The 20431-nt window shown below is 44.6% G+C and overlaps 1 protein-coding gene across 1 annotated transcript; it reads left to right on the top strand.

Annotated features, from left to right (window-relative positions):
* The first annotated feature begins 1128 nt into the window (after nt 1-1128).
* CNMD (chondromodulin) lies at nt 1129-20184 on the top strand. The gene is made up of 7 exons (XM_054013751.1): nt 1129-1458; nt 1728-1868; nt 5987-6127; nt 8444-8557; nt 10797-10950; nt 13006-13214; nt 16825-20184. The coding sequence occupies exons 1-7, from the start codon at nt 1387-1389 to the stop codon at nt 17038-17040; spliced, it is 1047 nt and encodes a 348-aa protein (XP_053869726.1). The 5' UTR covers nt 1129-1386; the 3' UTR covers nt 17041-20184.
* Nucleotides 20185-20431: the final 247 nt, after the last annotated feature.

Below are 20431 nucleotides of genomic sequence, written 5' to 3' on the forward strand. Positions count from 1 at the left end.
CCCTATTGTCTGTCAGACTGATATAAAATCTCCTCTCTGCCCACACCACAACACTCCATCCAAACCACAGCCACGGAAGGGCAGACCACAGTCACGTCACATATAGCTTGAATCTCTGCACTAGTTTCCATTTTCTTCCAAACTCTGCTTCTCATTCTCCATAACTTATTTACCAGTAACTAAGACTATGTCATGGAGGTCATGGATTCCATGACTTCCAGAGACCTCAGCTCTCAGCTGCTGCAGGCAGCCGGGGGTACCCAATGCTCTGAGCCATGGCAGGGGCCTACGCAGCTCCCAGCCACCACGGGCAGCAGGGGAACTGCAGAGCTGTCAGTCAGAGTTGGTGGGTGCTGAACCACCCCCCTTCCGCAGCAGGGCTTGGGCTCTCATCCCCGCATCAGACCCATTTTGTCAATTAATTCTGGTAAAAGTCTGGGACAGGTCAATGGCTTCCGTGAATTTTTGTTCATTGCCCATGACCTACCCTGGACTTTTGCTAAAAATAACCATGACAAAATCTTATCCTTACCAATAAACCATTGTCTTCCAGAGAGGTGAAGAGGGCTCAGCTTCCCTTCACCCATGGGGCTACCCAAGATCTTGAGGAGCTTTCACCCACCTGTTAGTCTCTAAGGTGCCACAAGTACTCCTGTTCTTTTTGAGGATACAGACTAACACGGCTGCTACTCTGAAACCTCTTTCCTTTTGATCATTTCTCCCCCCTGATTCCTCTTCCCCATTTCCATGTCACCTAATCCAGGAGCTGAGAGGACGGGCACAGTCATCCTACCTCGGTTTCTAGGCAGCTGCTCAAGGAGCCCCCCAAAGGTGAGAAACCCTAAGGTTTCTCCACTGCTGAGGATTGCCAAGCAGCCGCAGGTGTCAGAGCAGGCACCAGGCATAAGCAGACTAAGCAATTGCTTAGGACTCCAAGCAGCTCAAGGGGGCCCCTGTTCATTATTAGTATGTGTTGTGTGTGTGTGTGGGGGGGGGGTGTCTAACATATTCCTGCTTAGGGCCCCCAATGGGCTGGGCACTGGGAGGCGGGCCAGCTCTGAGCGGGCCCCGGATAGCACCTGCAGTGGCGGCCAACACACCCACACTTTAGCGGCTTTCCCCTCCGCGCGCAGAGTTACGCTGCCCGGCGGGCGGCAGCAGCCTGGGGCCCCGGGAGTTGATTGAAACCCTGCTCGGGTTGAGGCCGGTCGCTCCGGCCCCGCAGGGCAGCAGCGTTCAAAGGGGGCCATTGTATCCCCAGCCTGGCGCTGCGGCTGGGGCGGGAGGCGCGCCTGGGGGCGGGGAGGGGCTGTGTGCAGCCGAGCCTGGCCGTGCCTCGCCCGCTGGGGCCACAGGAGCTCCGGGTCCAGACGTGCGCGGGCAGCCATGGCCGAGAGCGCGGAGAAAGTGCCCATCGCCCTGGCGGGGCCGGAGGACGTGGAGCGGAGCCTGCCGCCGGTAAGTACCGGGGCAGAGAGAGTCCCGCCGCCGCTCCCCGCGCTCAGCGCCAGCGGCCTCGCGGGGCAGGTCACCGCTCTGGGGAGGGCGGGAAAGCGGCGGGGTGCGGTGGGGTCCGGCAGGGGCTGGCGCCAAGTGCCAGCACCCCGCGGCTGGGGGGGAGGGGGTGTTGCTGCTTTCCTCGCCCGCCCGGCGCGGGGCTGAGCTCGGGGGGCAGCTGGGCTCTGAGGCGAGCGGACTCCTGGGCTGCCTGTCCCCCTTTGCTGCAGGCCTACACGGCGGTGCCGGTGAAACCCTCCAGCCCCGGGCGGCTGCTGAAGATCGGGGCCGTGGTGCTCATCGCCGGAGCCCTGCTGCTCCTGTGCGGAGCCATCGGCGCCTTCTACTTCTGGAAGGGGAGCGACCGGCACGTGAGTGGCTGGCGCGGGGCGCAGGGAAGGCGGGCCTGATGGAGAGCCGGCCGCAGGTTCCTTGGGTGAGGGTCCGGCGGGGCTCAGTGGTTCCTCTGGCTGCACCGCTGTGAAAAGCTACCCCCAGGCACCCCCCGCGGGAGTGAGCAGGACAACAGCCCGCACAATGGCTGGGGGGAGGGAGTCCCGGGGTAGCACCTTGCAGAGGAGCTCGTGGGGAAAGTTGGCTGTGGCAGTGCTGCTCAAGGACCAGTCAAGCGCTGGTCCCTGAAATCTCCCTGGCAATTTAGGAAGGCAGCAAGTTGGTCCCTGTTACCAAAAAGGTTGAGAAACACGGGGCTAGCGCATCTGTGGCTAGTTTAAGACGTGTGCCAGCGGCTGGGCTATACTCTTGCTCAGTTTGAGAGTCAAGATCCAGAACGTTTAGCTACAAAACTCGATCAGAATTCTAAACAAGCCATTCTTCCCCCACCTGCCATCCAGAATGCTTGGTAAATATTCTGAAGTGGTTGGAGCATAGAAAATATAGGGGAACCACAATCAGAAAGCTCAATCTTGGAGTAGTGGAAACTGGGTCACCTACTTAGAGTATTGCTAACTGGAACAGGCAATAATTCAACAAAGGTGGGCAGGAGGTGTCAATTCCAACAGTAAACTCATCTGTTTACCAAGCAGGATAGTCTGTCATATCATAGAATGTCAGAGTTGGAAGGGACTCGTCTTGTAAGAACATATTGTTTCATGGAAGTTTTTTAATCTGGTTTAAAGTCAGGTCCGGGATGAACTGAGTGAAACAAAGACAAGAATTATGAACCCAAGTATTTACATTTTGGAAACATTTTTCTATTAAACCAATTTTTAAATTAACTGCTTGAATTTAATGAGAATCACAATCACACTGGAAACCTTTCTCGATTGGTTGCCAAGTTCTGTAAGTAGCATACTTTTCCCCCCATCCCCATACCTCAGTATAAAAATTCTTTCCTGTCCATTTGGTGTAGCATGATGGAAGCTGATTTTAGGAATAAACATAAAGTGTATCCTTGGGATCACAGACAAAAGCTACATTTATTTTGCTCATAAATCTTCAACGCATTCACTGTTTCCCCCCATTCTTTCCCAGGAGATTCACATAATAAGCAAATTCCAAGCATCAGGACAAAATGGTGGTGAAAGAAATGCCACGTCATCCAAATGCTGATTGCAGTTCATACTTTGACAGTTAAATATGTGGTGCACCAGGCTATATTTAGTCTATTCATAGGTTTGATTAAGGACCAAAATTATTTCACTATGTACCTAGTAGTTTAAATGTGTGCTGAACATGGACACGAGCTCATAGTATATTAGTTGCAAAATGATTTTAAAAATCTTGATAACTTATATTTGGGCGGAGAGAACTTTTCTGAATTTAAGTTACATGACAAAATACTGCATCAAAAGGGACAGAGATGGAAACTAGGGTTTTAGTTTAAAGAAGCAAACTTTCAAGGTGTAGTGATCATCAGAGTAATTTTAAATATTATCTTTCCTTTATGTTTTCAAAGATTTTTATAATATGAAATGCCAGATTATGTGAATTTGAGTTTCATTTGCTCATCAGTGACAAGAAGAATGAGTCTCATTGAATTTGCCAAGGAGCCTATTCTGCACTCCTGGCTCAAGCATGACTCCTATTTACTTCAGCAGGAGCCTTGTCTGAGTAAGGAGTGCAGAATCGGTCCCTTAATTTATAGGTAAAGTGTTTCAATATGATATATATTTTAGCCTGCAGGGTACAACTGCTTGACGTTTAATTATTTTTTAAAGACAATTTATAGCAAACCCAAAATCCAGAGAGAGAAGAAAAAAGTTACAGTAAAAGTTATGTTATCCAGCACTTTACCAACTGTAAAGCTCTAGAAACCAGCATTTCTGATATCTCCCAATACCAATCTTTAATAGAGTTGCTAGGTGTCCGGTTGGCTCGGGGCCGGCAGGCTCCCTACCTGACTCTGCGTGCAGGGGCGGCTCTAGCTTTTTTGCCACCCCAAGCACGGCAGGCAGGCTGCCTTTGGCGACATGCCTGTGGGAGGTCCCCGGTCCCGCGGATTCGGCAGCATGCCTGCAGGAGGTCTGCCGGTCCCACGGTTTCGGCGTACCCGCCGCTGAATTGCCGCCAAATCCGTGGGACTGGCGGACCTCCCGCAGGCAAGCCGCCGAAGGCTGCCTGACTGCCGCCCTCGCAGGGACTGGCAGGGCGCCCCCCGCAGCTTGCCGCCCCAGGCACGCGCTTGGAGCGCTGGTGCCTGGAGCCGCCGCTGTCTGCGTGGCTCTCTGGAAGCGGCAATATATCCCTGCTGTTCCTAGGCAGAGGAACAGCCACAGTGGCTCTGTGCACTGTCTCTGCCCTGCCCCACCCTGAGTGCTGGCTCCGCAGCTCCCATTGGCTGGGAACCGAGGCCAGCTGGAGCTGCATGGGCAGCGCCTGTGTGCCAAGGCAGCACACAGAACCGCCTGGCCGCGCCTCCGCCTAGGAGCAGCAGGGACATGTTGCTGCTTGCGGGGAGCTGCCCGAGGTGAGCGCTGCCCAGATCCAGCACCCCAAAACCCCTCCCGTGTCTCAACCCCTGAGTCCCCTCCTGCACCCAAACTCCTTCCCTCCATTGGTAAGTATAACTCTTAGTTAACTGGAATTTTTGACTAACTGGCACCCCCCATTCCCCCAACATGACAGATAACACAGCTTTTCCTATACATAGTAAGAAGATAGGCTGCTTCAAGACACAGTGCAAGACTCATTTGCTTTTCTAGGCTTTTGAAAAGGGAGAGGGGCCTGAATGAGTAGATTGGCCAAAGAATGTGTATGGTGTTAATAGTCCAGTCTGCACTGATGGTTTTGATAAATAGATAGATCAATCATAGGACAGAGTCTCATTTTTTGGTCTGTTTAGTTTCGCAACACTTGCATTATTTTAGTGTATATGTGCTTTTTGTTCAAATAGATGCATTACAAATATCTTATTAGTAAGTGGGTTTCTTTTCCCATCTCAGGAAGCTGGTGGTAATGCCATCATTTAAGAACTGAATCTTTTTTTTTAAAAAGAGTAGAGTGTATTCTGATTGGTACAGAAATAGATAAAATGTCAACCTTAAGCTGCAGAGTCAACACCCAATTGAGAAGCATGGGGACACTAAGCTATTGTTTCAGACTGCCCTCAGACTCAGGAAGGCAACGCTTTGTTGATTCACATTTGGAAGGTTTTCTTTGCAACCACAAGACTTACGATTTTTTTAAAATAAAAAAAAACTTGTGAATTCTACTGCAACGAATGGGGCTTACATAAAAGTGTTATCATCTTATACCAGCTCAGTCTATATACTTTAGATATGGAATTAAGTACTATCTATATAGGCCAAGTCTTGCATTCCTCATGGAAGAATTCAGTGGAAGTCTTGGATGTATGAATAATACAGGATTGAGTCTCTATTTGTAAAAGACAATCAATTACCTTTAGCATTTTTCCCTAACAAAGAGTTGCAAGCAGAAAAAATTGATTTCTAGACTATATTGTGAACTTTATTCAAACTGTTTATATACAGACTTTTTAAGAATAAAAGTAAACTCCTTGTGTTGGTATTTATGGAAGTATAGATATTTAAACAAAGCTCACCCCACTCAGAGTCAACCACATGCAGCTTGCTACATTCAAGAGACTCTCTTTCTAAGTACCTATACAGTATCAAACTTCTCCAAGCAAGAGTGAGTTCCAACAGAGCAAACTGAGGGGTAAAATGGAGATGCCCTCTGGGGGAAATCAGCTCTTTCTGATCTTCCCATCCAATATGATTTAGACAGTTCCTAAACCCCATGTAACCTTGGAACCAAATTATTCTACATTCAGTGTGTATGGATGTAAAGCTGTCAGGACTGATATTGCCTGAAACCATCAACGTCTGTTTTATTAGTATGGTCTTGACTGCTGGGGATTCTGTAATAAAAGTGTAAGGATAAAAGTGTATGGATAAAAGCCAGTAACTTGAAGAGGGACATGACAATCAGATTGGCACCAGACTTGTTCTTGATAAAAGCTAGGAAGATATAAAAATGCATGCTAATGTTCTTTATTCAATTACAGATTTACAATGTCCATTATACTATGAGTATTAATGGAAAATTACAAGAGGGATCAATGGAAATAGATTCTGGGAACAACCTAGAGACCTTTAAAACTGGAAGTGGAAATGAAGAGGCTATAGAAGTTCATGATTTCCAGATAGTAAGTACATTTGACAGGTCTTGCAGGTAAGGCATTTTCCAGTGTTGGATTCTAAAGATATGTCTACACTGCCATTAAAACCCCATGGCTGGCCTGTACCAGCTGATTCAGGTTCCAGGTGAGGGGCTGTTTAATTGCGATGTAGACATTCAGGCTCGGGCTCGAGCACAGGCTCTAGGGGCCCTGTGAGGTGGGACGGTCCCAGACCTCTGGCTGCAGCCCGCACCCGAACATCTACACCACAGCTAAGCAGCTCCTTAGCCCGAGCTCAAGTCAGCTGTCCCGGGCCAACCATGGGTTTTTAATTGCCGTGCAAACAATTGCCTAAGAAGGGCCCAGTCCTACACCTATTGAAGTCAATGGCAAAACTCCTATTGACTTCAAAGGTAGCAAGGTTGAGCCCTAAGAGAGGTAAAGGCAGCATCTAGAACAAAAGAAACCATTACCTCCAGGTAGGGTTGGTGAGGGAAGCAATGTAGGCTTTTCTGGCCCTGCCCTTCCCCACCTGTTGGTTCCATGAACGAGGCGGAGGTAACTGGGTCTCCCTGCTTTAGCACAGGCCCAGGGAGAGCCATGCACACACACGTGGGATGCATAACCCCCACATCATCTGAAAGCTGCTCTTCAGCCCCTTGTGAAACTTGTGATAACATCAACCTTACAACTTTGTTGGCAACTATATTAAAACGCTGATGATAAGCCTCTTGTCATTTGCCTTCACTATTCCATATCTGCACGGAAGTCCCAGCTCAGAGGAGAGTCCATGAATTCTTCCATCTTTGGACCCTCATGACAAATATGAGCTGCTAGGTAAGTGCAGCTAAAAAAACCCACCACAGACCAGAGCAATTGTGATAATGTGTTGTGCATCTAGGTTGATGAGTGTGGGGGAAAAAACTAGCACAAAAAAATACCTGCCTTCGGTTATTGAGGGCCAAGGATCAAGCTCCAGGAAAGCAAATGGACCAAGCCCGTTAGGTTTTGAGCCTAGAAGAAGTGTAAGCTGGAAAGAATACCCAGGAGATAAAATACCTGTTGCAAATGCCATATACACTAGGTTCACATGCCAGCTTATCCTAGAGTTCTTATTTACACATTTGCAGCAATAGAGTTCTAAGCTAGGCAGAGCTGTGACATTGAGATGGCTGGGTTATCTATATCACTAAGGTAAAGAAAGTCTCCATATTTTAAGTGATCATTGGAGCAGGACCATTGAACAAGGCCAGGGTGACCATTTTATGAAAACAGCCTGCATCATGGGTGACAGGAAGGTAAAAAAGAATTACCCCAGTGACATTGTATATATCCATCAATAGTCAGCAGAAGGGCTCCTGTCATGCTGTAGCTTGTACATAAAGATCTGTTCAACTATTTCCTCTGAAGCGAAGTAGAACAAAATGGTGGATAGGACAAGATAATTGCTGAAATTAAAAGGGGAGGCTCTCTGTGTCCTGTAGGGAGAATCAAACCCACATGGCAGCACAGAAAATTCTACATTTGAATTGGAGGAAAAAGACTTAAGAAAGGCTACCCTGTAGTTACCATATATCAATGAATGGTCTCTAATGTCAATATGTTTGAAATACAGGGACTTTTTGTGTCATTTATTTAGGATTAGAAACAGTTATTACAACAACACTGGAATTCTGTCTTGGTTCTCATTTCATTGTGAACTTCTGTGCCTAAAAAGCATCACAGTATAGAAAAAAATATCAAAGTTATATGTCTAAACTTAGGCACATACATCCATATCTGTGACACCTACTATTAAAGATATGAAAATCAGGTCAGAGGTAAGTCCAGAGGTCTGTCTAGACTAGGAAAAAGTTACTAGGTTACAACACAAATGGCTAACATGATTTTAAGGATGTTAAACTGCGTCAATATTAGGTGCTAAGTGATGTGTCAAATCCTGTTGGCTAACTCCTTTTTTCCTAGGTTAGACAGGCCCTCTCCAATAGAAGTTGCAGATACTCAGCACCTCTGAAACTCGGGCCACTTCTTTGGGTGCCTAAATTAGGTGCCTTCATTTAGGAATTCAAGATTAAAATTTCACCTGGTTTGTTTAAACTTTTACACCTAAAATAGTGATACAACAGAATTTGGGTCAATTTCTGAGTTGACTCTTATTTTTAAAAAATCAAAAATCATGTTTTATTGTCAGTTTGTGGTTGTTTTTTTAAAAACCAGGAACTCTGAAGTCCCCAAATTCAGTGAATACCTTAATGTTACGTGAACAGAGTTTATATTGGGTTTTTTTTTTAAGCAATTGGGTGACATGTCCATGCATGTAACCATAAAAGGTCTATTTTGTAGGGCATAACTGGAATCCGTTTTGCTGGAGGAGAGAAATGCTACATTAAAGCACAAGCTAAAGCTCACATCCCTGATGTCAATGCCATGACTAAAGAAAGCCTCTCGTTTGATCTGGTAGGGAGCAATTTTTTTAAAATACTTAAAAATATCAAGTGATTTAGTAGGTCTTTTGGGGTCCTGGAAGGGAGGAGGGAGTGCTTCCGGCAGGCACTGATGGGCATTGCTTCTACTGTTGCTGGGATGGGTTGCATGAGAGAGACTATAAATGTCTAGCTGAGACTCACAGAAAATCATCCCCCAACCAAAACTCCTGCCTCGTCATCAAGAGAGGAGAAAATCATGGTGTACAAAAATTGCAGAACCTCCAAAATGAGGATGTCCCAACTCTGCCTATTTGCTGTAATCTAGAATATGCAGTAATACATGCTCGTTTACTTAAAAAAAGAAAGAGAAAACTCTCTAAAACCAACAGGGAAAGTGCCACGGGTCAGATCCAAAGTCCACTGAAGTCAGTGGGAATATTTCCAGTGACTTCAGCAGGCTTTGGATCAGCCCTCAGAGGTAGGTACTGAGATCGTCTCTACCCTCCCTCGTTATTTTAAGGATATATGGACTGCATGGCCTAATTGGAATAATTTAACATAATTAAGCACAGGCAATTTTTCTTTTTATTAAAAAATAAAAGGATGTTACATTCATCCAGTATTAAATTTCCACTGTTGAAAAATATTTGGAGTCAGGTTTGCAAAGTTAAGGTTCCAATTCAGTATTAACTTGGTCACATTATAGATGTGTAGTTTGTTCTGTTCCTGCTTTGTGTATAATTTGGGGGGAAGGATAGCTCAGTGGTTTGAGCATTGGCCTGCTAAACCCAGAGTGGTGAGTTCAATCCGTGAGGGGGCCACTTAGGAATCTGGGGCAAAATCAGTACTTCGTCCTGCTAGTGAAGGCAGGGGGCTGGACTCAATGACCTTTTGGGGTGCCTTCCAGTTTTAGGAGATAGGATATCTCCATATATTGATGTATTATATTAATTTTGCTGTTTCTGTCATAAAACATGAATCAAATAGATGGGATGGGCAACTTAATGCTACTGTTAGAACATTAAGCTTTTTTGCTGTCTAATTTTTCTGATTAAGTGTGCAACCGTATTGTTGCACTAGTCTTTTTTAATTTATTTATAGTAAAAAAAAAATTAATTAACTTGTTTCTGGTCTAATACATACTTGATCATGACCAACACTGACTACAAAATGGTAAATTAAAGTAAATGTATGGCTACCCTAAAGTACATTTGCCCACAAATTTGGGGTAATTTCATTTAAGATAAACAACTGGATTCTTTTTATCTTCAAATGTTAGCTGCAGTTAAGTTATTTCAGATGCTGGCAAAAGCCCAAGTGGGAGAATATAAATGATGTGCTGCTCTCACTGGATAGTGAATTTAGATGACTCAAGGCATTCTACAAAAATCAATAAATACATTAAAGGAACAACTTGGCAAAATAAATTGATCTAGTGGGTTATCAATTCAAATATCAGATACTTATATGGAGGGAATTCAGAAGTTTTACTTCAAAATCATATTGATTTTCTTGATGAACAAGACTTTTTAAAGATGTTTCACTGCTGCTAAGAAATAGCTAACATGTTTTATGTAAAATAATACTTTGAACTAAAAAGTATAAAGAATAAATCACTGGCATTTTCCTACATTACTTTGAAAATATGAACCCAAAACCTGCAGGGTACACTTCAAAATGAGGACTCCTTTAACTTCTAGCTTTTGGGCAATTGAATTGCTATTATTGAACAAGACCTTTAGTCAGACCCATTATGTTAACTTAAAATTGTAGCTGTACGCAAAAAATTTCACTAACTCTCAGGAATATGTCTATTATGGAAGTGCCCTAACATTTATATGAATTCAGAACAACGCAAGCAAACATACCCAAAAATTATGGGCCAAATTCTTTGCTGGTATAAATCAATATAGTTGTTCTGAAGTCAGTGGATCTACACCAATGTACACCAGCTGAGAATCCGGTCCTATGGGCTGACTATTAGCCCCATTAAAGACAGCGGAGGTGAAATCCTGGTAGTTTTGCAATTGATTGTAGTGGTGACAGAATTTCACCCCAGGAGTCTTTCCATTGATTTCAATTGGAACAAGATTTGGCTGGGGCGTGTACTACACGAAACAAAATAGCACTGTTTGGAACAACATTTCATATCAGTTCCAAGCGAAGCTTCTGTGTTTGGCATTTGGCTATTAACAGAAAGCTGCATCTACAGAATACACAGGACCCCTGTTCATTGAATTAACAATGGATTTTATGCTGCCTCCTTACAGGAAGATGAAATTATGCCAGTTAAATTTGATGAAAATTCCCTTATCTGGGTGGCTGCAGATCAGCCTGTAAAGGATAACAGCTTCCTAAGTCCCCAAATTTTAGAGCTTTGTGGCGATCTTCCTATTTTCTGGCTTCGACCAACATATCCAAAAGGTAATTTTTCTTTCACTTGAACAAACACTACCCTTTTTCCACCCCTCCAATAAATGTACACCAGCAGGATGTCTAGCCATTAGAGCTGCACAGTTGTGGACCCCATTGCTGGTGTTGAACCCCCACCCCCCACCCCCAGTACACACGGAATGCTAAGGTCCCCATGTGGAGCTATTCAGTCTGGGCTCCCCCTCAAACAGTCCCACCACACAACTTCAGCGGAGAGGAGGGCTGAAGGGTTTAACACCTCAGGGATGGCCAGAGATGGAGATGGGACATTGGACAGAGGTCTGAGGTGGCACTGCACATTCTCTCTCTCAGGTGGTTGGCTGACTGGTTCTTGCTCACATCCTCAGGGTCTTCTAACCAATCACCCATATGTGGAGTTGTGAAGGAATTTTCCCCCAGAGCAGATTGGGAATGACTCTGCAGTGTGTGGGTGCTAATCACTTGCCAGGATTATCTGGGTATATCTCACTTAATCATTTGCCATCATGGGGGCTTTGGGCACTGGTTACATCTGTGGCACATAATAAAGTAGGACCCCATTTATCTGTGCCTCCATTATCTGGCTGTCTGTATTAACCAAACCACCAGCTGCCCAGGGCTGACAGTGGCAGGGCTCAGGCTCTCAGCCCTTGGCAGCTGAGGTTTGGGCTGTCAGCTGTGGGCATGGCAACAGCCCAAGCCCTGCCATGCGCGGGGCTAACAGATGGAGCCCCACCACCCATTCTCCGGTTTATCCAGGTTTTTGGTTATTCAGTCTGACCCTGGTCCCAATTAGATTGGATAACCGGGGTTCCACTGTAGTCTAATCTCCTGTGGGCTGTAATAGTTTGGTCTCATTTGGGTTGGTGGATGTAGTGTGTGGGTGCTGGATGGTATTGGTGGCCTATGATACTATACAGTGATGTGATGCTATACAGGAAGCAAGGGGTGATGTTCAGGCACTTGCCAGGGAGATTAGGGAGACGGTCCTCATTTAGTCCAGGGGAGGGAGCAGGAGCTGTGAAGGAGGAAGGGATTCCTCCTGAGGGGCTGGAGGAAGAGGACAAAAGGGACCAGAGAAGGGTTTGCTGCTCCTCCTTAGTGTTCTAAGGGTATATCTACACAGGAACTGTGAGCTGTACTTCTCAGCTTGGGTGCACTAGCTCTGAGCCCTGCCATCTGTGCACTAGCTCTGCTCAAGCTGCTGCCTAAAAATGGCAGCGTGGCCACTGCAGCATGGGCAGCAGCTCAGGCTAGCTGCATGAATATGTAGCCAAGGGGGGAGGGGCAGGATTGGACTCGGATGGCTAACCCAAGATGTCATGGCCACACTGCTATTTTTAGCATGCTAGCTTGAGCAGAGTACGCATATGTTCGTCTATCCAAGCTGGGAATTACACCTCCCAACTGCTGTGTAGAGGTACCCAGAGATTTAATACTGATATACAAAATACAGACTAGGAAAGTGAAATAAGTGGCAATGTTGAGTATTTTGGGGATGAGAGTTGCTAATATTTTTTCATGACTCATGGGAGCCACATTTGCTAGATTAAATTTTTCCACTGTTTTCCTGTAGCCTTGCACAGGGCCATTATGCATCAAAAGAGTATTGTCAAAGTTGGCCAGGAGTATTTTAAACCATATTTACAATCAGGTCCTTTGGAGCTGGACACAAGTCTGTCGCCTTCCAAATGTTTCTTTTTCTATTAAAAATGCACACTAGTGACATGAAGATAGTTGCTCTGGTTGAGTGCTGGTGCAGCTATTTATTTCTTTTAGCATTACTGGCCACTCACTGGCTCCAGAGGCCCTTCCCGCAGACTGTTCTTTGGGCCAGCCACCCATTTGGTTGGGGAAAAAAGACAAATCTCTCACACATACACACAGAATTATATAGACTGTGTATGGAATAGGTGGAAAGACAAGTAGCTCCCATTTGAAGCCTATTAATCTTTGCAGTACTGCTACCCAATCTCACTTTCATGAATGGGTAATAAAATATGGTCCTTGAACCAGTGGAAGAACATGTTTTAAAACACCTATGTACTCCTATGACTGTTTTTGCAGACAGCCAGAGAAAGAAGCGCGAAATCAAGAGAAAAATACGTCAAGCTCAATCAAACTTTGATCTGGACCAAATTGAAGCTACTGCTGACATCGTAAATACCAGGTCACCTAGTACCCAGCCTGTTCAAAAACCGGAACGCCAATCTAACGCCACTGGTCCCAGTGAGCAAGATTCTAGTTCAACCTTTAATCCAGAAAATCCGTATCATGTAAGTACATATATATTTGATTTAGAATTCCCTTAAGAGCATTTGATTTTGCAGGTAGGTATGAAACTTTATTAAGTACTCATTTCTAGATACCTATCCATTTCAAATGGACTTCAAAAATAATTATACCACCAATTTGTCGACTTAAACTTTCATTCGATAGTGCAGCCATTTAAAAATTCCACTCACCAGAAGCAACTACAATATACTTTTTGTTATCATTAGTCCTCAAAATATGGAGAAGTAGTAGATACTGTGCTTAGGCTGGTGAATTTAAGATAATTTTGCAAGACTGGTGTAGAGAGTCCAGTTTAATACTGAAAACTAGATACATCTGATACAGATAATGCATTACCATAACTACAGCAAATTTAATCTGCCTTAGGCAGATAGTTGACACTGATCATTAACTGATAAAAAGAAAACAATAAAAAGGCAGAGTCAGCTAGTTAGAAACTAGCTTCTTCATGAAACATGTAAGCGTGTGTGATGCATTGTGACTAGCCACATCTGCAATGGGACAATGTTGCCACTGAAGTCAATGGAAATTTTGCCACTGATTTTTCAGAAATCAGGATCAGGCCAAACATGTCTGTCCTGGAAACTGTGGTTGTCAGACAGTTCACACAGCCCTTTCTGGCAACCTGCAGAATGGAATCCTTTTAAAACAATGCAGTGAAAGAACTTGGGGAAAAATGGGTCCAAGACAGTGTCTTATTTTCTCTCTCATAAGAAGAGGTCAACAGAATGAAAATGTGAAGAGTCCCATTTCCCTAGGCCCATCACAGTACTGCAAAACAATTAACTGTACAGCAAGCCACTTCCACTCTACTGCACCATCATCAGACAATTTACAGCACTGTTTGGTACAGCAGGGATAAAGTTATTTTAATAGAATGTTGTCACAAGATCAATGTCTCCTGCTTTGAAAATAAGTCACAGCTTTGTCCTGAGATTTATGTAACAGCAGGAGATCATTATCCCGTAACAGTGTTCTACTCACTTGACATCTCTTAAGTAGATTTAAGCTAATCACTCCAAATAAAAACAACAAGGATGCTATGCATCCGAAGAAGTGAGGTTTTTACTCACGAAAGCTTATGCCCAAATAAATCTGTTAGTCTTTAAGGTGCCACCAGACTCCTTGTTGTTTTTGTAGATACAGACTAACACGGCTACCCCCTGATACTTCACTCCAAATAAAGTAGAACTAAATTGACTTTATTTCTTAAGAATTCAGTTGAGTAGAAGCAGCATTGGCCCCAAAAGCAGCATCAGAACTAAACCATTGCCACTGAAGGGGAGGAGCTATCTGCCATACAGATAGATAATGGGGCCTGAGAGGTAGAACCATTATCCCTCTGGAGAGTGGGAGCAGTACAGCTGGTGTAGGATCCTGCAGAGCTCTCTCTGACAGTCTTCCTGCCAGTGGGAACCTGTGTTACCCCCAAAACAGATTTTAGGTGCTCCCCAGAGTAGCTCACCTCTTGCCCCCTTCTGGCTCCCTCAAAACAGCCCACCAGTTAACCAATCTGTTCTCCTCAGGCATGGGTCTCCCAGGTGGCTAAGGAAATAACGGGAGGACACAGATACAGCCTTCTGATAAATGATTGACACAAACAGTATTCTTTCTGAAACAAGGCATCCCTTTACTGGTGTAAACACAAATCCTTAACACAGTAACACACATCCCCCGCACCACAGGCTAAGCACCCCAACCCATGGTAACATACAGTTAACATGATCCTAAGTGGTTGTGCCCCACTTCAGATGGCCAGTCTTCCACAGGTCGCTGCAGCGGACAGGTCTCATCTTTCTCTGATCTCTGCTTCTTCTATCTCTCTCTCCCACGGCGTGTCAGTCTCTACACTCCTCGCACCTTCTCCTCAGCTCTCTGTGTCTCTGACGCTCTTTACATACTCTGCTGACAGGCTTGATTGACAGTTGTTTTGCTTACTTTTGCTAATATTTTCCTGTCAGAGATCTGCAGACCGAATAGCACCGTTGTTTCTAATGTACCCAGTCTCATCATCATCAACTGCCTCACCACTGCTTTCGCTGCTAATTTCTTAGTGCCACATGCTCCAATTTTCAGCTAATGGTGGTGAAGTGGTACCTCAGTGATTTACTTGCCCAACGGACGATGGAGGCAAGGAAACAAAATGGAGTCACTCAAGATCTCCTGTATCATGTGCTCATTTGGTGTAGGATCCACTGGAAGATGATCTCCAAAATTTCCTTTAGGCACTGGGAATCTACACCATTGGTTTACCAGACAGATGTGTAGTCTTGGCCTTAGCTGAGCCATTGTCATTCCCCTCTCTCCCCTTCTTCCCTCTGATGGGGAAGTTTGTGCATTGAGGGGGGGGGAAACCTTGAGCAAGTTACTCTGCCTCCCTGTGCCTCAGTTTTTCAATCTCTAAAATGGGAAAAATGCGATTTACTCCCTTTGTGAAGCACTTTGAGAACAATGGATGAAAAGACCTATGCAAGAGCAAGGCATTCTTGTTTGATTTGCCCTTGTTCTTCGCCTCTAATCCTACTGAGAAAGCACTAGAGGGAAATAAAAAAAATGAATTCAAAGAACTGAGAACTAAGCTCCATGTTTTCAGGAGAGGAGGCAAAGAATTTTGAAAGGCTAGTCTGCCTTTAGATATCCTCTGCCATCCACTGTGTGGTAACTCCTTGCTTCCTGGTCAGATAGTGCTAAAATGCTAGTTGTCTAGAATCCATCACACAATGGGAAAAGAGGTGGCTAAAGGCAAGGTAAATTTAATCTGAATATCAGGAAAGACAACAGTAATATGTTGTGGAACAACCTTCTTGGGAAAGAGGTGGAAGGTCCATCACTTGGGACTTACTTAAAATTAGACTGGCTAGAACAGGGATTGGCAACCTTTGGCCAGGGTAAGCATGCTGGTGTGCCGGGCCGCTTTGTTTACCTGCTGCGTCCACAGGTTCAACCGATCGCAACTCCCACTGGCCGCGGTTCGCCGCTCCAGGCCAATGGGGGCTGCAGGAAGAGGTGCGGGCTGAGGGATGTGCTGGTCGCCGCTTCCCGCTGCCCTCATTGGCCTGGAGCAGTGAACCGGGGCCAGTGGGAGCCACGATCAGCCAAACCTGCAGATGCGGCAGGTAAACAAACTGTCCCGGCCCGCCAGGGTGCTTACCCTGGCGAGCCGCGTGCCAAAGGTTGCCGATCCTTGGGCTAGAACATTAGACAATGTAAAGTAGGGCACAGTCTTGCACATACAGGCAGAGGGACTGGATAACCCAGGTCTTTTCCATTACTTACTACTGTAACTCAAATGTTACTGTTATTAAACTCTCCATAATTAGAGCTTTCACCAAAAGCTCGGAAAGTAAAATAATAATGAAACTCAGACAGCCCGATTCCCCGTTGTGTTCCTCTAGTTTTATAATGGAGAGTCCAGAGTAGATGTGGAGTAATGCAGTGGTGAATCAGGCCACTGAAAGCCTGGCCCTCTTGAAGTCAACAGGAGTTTTGCTATTGACTTCAATAGGACCAGTATTTCACCTGTTGTCTTTTATGTGGATAATGTGAGTGCAGGGAACTCCATCTTCTCTCATTTTGTATTTTACATTTCAGCAACTTGAAGGCGAAGGGATGACTTTTGACCCAATGCTGGACCATGAAGGTGTGTGCTGTATTGAATGTAGACGAAGTTACACACAATGCCAGAGAATTTGTGAACCTCTCATGGGCTATTACCCATGGCCCTATAACTACCAAGGATGTCGTTCTGCCTGCCGAATTATTATGCCCTGCAGCTGGTGGGTTGCCCGTATCTTGGGTGTCGTGTGAGATGGAGCGTTCAGATCGTTGATGAAATAAGCAGGAGCCTGACAAACTGATAAAAGACTACAGCCAAAGCCGCATTACCAATCTCAGCATTTAAAACATGTTAATGTATCAAAATGAGGTCATTCTAGATGTAAATAAATAAAACCTTTAATTAATATTTCATTAGCTTTACAAATGCTGAGCATAACTTGTATGCTTCTAGCAAACTGTACACTAAAACCTACTGAATGTGGAATTTCAGACTCCCCAAAACAGATTATAGTAACTGCTTATGATTTAGTTGAGCAGTATAGACACTTGCTTATAAATTCAAATTCAGCATCTCATGACAGAGACCTTTGTTCTGAAATAAATGTGAAAATTTACGTCCAATTAGGTGACTAGCTAAACTTGTGCTCTTGGGAGAACCTTTCAACCATGTAGCTCACTTAAATAAATCACAAGTGAAGTTGCTCCTGTTGGTGTTCATACAGCATTCCCAGATCATTATGAACAGTTATAGACCAATTACAGCATACCTTTCCCACAAAGCTGCCCTGGGGGATGGAGGAATATGCATATTATGTCAGAATCAAAACAAATGGCAAGAAAAAGGGGCTGCTGAATGGAACTTACATGGTGAGGAAATCAAAATGCTTTGTGCATCAGCACTTCAGAGTAGCCCTAGTGTCCAAAATCTTGTATCACTGGTACTAACAAGTGTCAGCTCTATAAGACTATTAGAAGGTAATTACACATAGCTGTAGACTAAATAGCCTTAAGGCACAGTATAATCAGAACCCACAACAGCCACTCTACGTCTACATCCACAAACCATAAACATTCAAGGCCATGCTGTGAGCCCTTTATCCCTCCTTGGGGAGCAGTTTCTCATACAAGTAGTTCCATTGGCTTCAGTGGGACTAGTTATGCAAGTAACTGCTCGCCACTGGAAATAAAGGACTCACTGTCTAGCCCTCAGTGTTTAAGCAGGCAGTGATGGGGCTTGCTCCCGCACAGTGCTAAGCAGCTCCCTAGTGACGTTCCTGGGAGCTGAAACACTTGCCGGATGGGTAGTGATTTATGATTTTTACCTTTAAATAACACCAGGTCAAATTATGCCTTCCTTACTCACACTGGGTAGGACTTGAACAGTCCTATCAAAATTGATGGGACTACTCGCAGAGTAAAGTACTCCCTGTCATGAAGGAGGCCACAATCTTGCCTTGAATTCGGAGGCTGAAGTAGTTGTGGTTGCAAATGCACCTGTTCTGACACATAGCTAACCTAGTTCTAACACTGCTTGCCAGGAACAGAAGAGGAGGAATAATTTGACATGCTGGTGGTTAAAAAAAAAAAAAATTGCATGAAAAATAAACAGCCTATCTAAAAAGCAAAATGTTAAATGAGGAAGGTAGAATGAGTGCAGAATAAATTTGATATCTTATTGGCTATTCAAATGATCACTTTTTACATTAACTTCCCTCCCCGCCTTAGTATGGGAAAAACAGAACTTTTTAAAACAAATTCTGCTTGAAAGATGTAACTGAAGATTCTTTGATGTAATTTTAAGGTCTGTTAAACTTGAGGTTGGCTTTTAAATCAAGATTAACCCTGATCATTGTGCGTGTTTTAAAAGCACAGCACTTGTACACTGAGGCATAAAGGTGATTTTTCCCCCCTAAATAAATAATTTTTATTGCAGATTAAAGAAAGGTGTGTGTAAAAAATGTTCCTCTTTTTTCGTGCTTGTTTAAAAAGTGTGTGTGCTCGGCAGTTACCTCCAAATGTGTAGTCAAAAATATAGGAGGATGGGGAAGAGCAAACTCAGCACCAGAGGGGAAGGCAAGTAGAAGGCACATATTGTGCATGAAGTGCAAGTTGGTAGCTGTGCTGGAGGAAAAGATTCTTAGAAGATTGGGCAGGGATGGTGTCTCTAGCCTCTGTTTGCCAGAAACTGGGAATGGGCGACAGGATGGATCACATGATGATTACCTGTTCCGTTCATTCCCTCTGGGACACCTGGCACTGGTTACTGTCGGAAAACGGGATACTGGGCTAGATGGACCTTTGGTCTGACCTAGTATGGCCGTTCTTATGTTAGATTGGAGGGGCAAGTAGAGATGTTGCTGAAAATTAGAGAAGTAGAGACGTTCCTTGACAAACAGGTCAAGACACACCAGTACCTCAGATTCAAGGAAGAAAAAAAGCTCAGAATCAGAGAGAGAGAGAGAAAGTCAGACAGGAGACTTGGCAGTTGTAACCATCAGAGGCAAGAGGTCACTGGTGTTTTACTCAGCTTCAGAGAGACAAGGATGGGCAGGCTGCAGCCACCAGAGAGAAGAGGACCAGGAGGAATTCCGCAAAGCTAAAAGTTTCCAATTGACACCAGAGCCTCAACATGGACACTGTGGAAGATACTGTGATACTATGTACCTCAAAGCAGCACCCTGGAACCTCCATATTCACCGTGATAGTATTGTTTTTTTTGGTACAAAGTATGCTTGTAAGGTATCATTTTGTAACTCTTGATCTGTTGAACAATAATAACCTGTTGGATTGCATGTACTATCATTTTATGTGAAGTTATGAAGTATTACTATATGTTGTGAGGTTGGGAACACCCACAACCAGCCTTTCAGTTACAACAGAGGAGTAGCCATCACTAGCCAGATGTTCATTAATGACTTAACACACAATCCACTATCCCAGAGGCTTCTTGGAGAATACTCGTACACAATGGAGACTGCTTGACTAATGGGGACTCTCTGACCCCCTTGTCACAGCAAGGATCTTTCTAACAGCTGGAAGAAGGTATAAAGAGAAAGGAAGTGACATCATCACTTGGCCTCTCCCTCCCTCCCCTCCCCGCCAATCTTAATACCTGGAGGAATGTCTGGAGGAAAGAGACTTTGAACTGGGGAAGAGTGATCCCAGACTGGAAAGGGAGTCCAGTCGGTGTATTGAGGAAATGTAACCTGCTTGTACCATCTGTCAGGTGAGAAAAGCTGTCCGATTCAACTCTTGCTTAGACTAAAAGTTTAGGATTTAGAAAGCGTGTTTACTTTTTATTTTCTTAAGGTAACTCTCCCTGACCTTTATGCCTACCACTTATAATCACTTCAAATCTATCTTTCTGCAGTTAATAAACTAATTTTAATGTTTTATCCTTCCCAGTGAGTTTGTCTAAAGTGGTTGGGAAATCTGCTCAGGGTTCAAAGGCTGGTACATGTCCACTTTCCTATGAAGAAATGGCAAACTAAGTAGTGAATTTACACCGGTCATGCTTCTGACCAGTGCAAGACACTACAGTTCTGGGGTGCAAGACTGGAGAACTGGGGGAATTGGATGGAGCCTCTGATGTTGGTTCATGAATGTTTGGCAGACCATTCATGTAACTCCATTGGGTGTG

The sequence above is a fragment of the Malaclemys terrapin genome, chromosome 1 (genome assembly GCF_027887155.1).
Source record: "Malaclemys terrapin pileata isolate rMalTer1 chromosome 1, rMalTer1.hap1, whole genome shotgun sequence".
In the NCBI taxonomy this organism is placed as follows: Eukaryota; Metazoa; Chordata; order Testudines; family Emydidae; genus Malaclemys; species Malaclemys terrapin.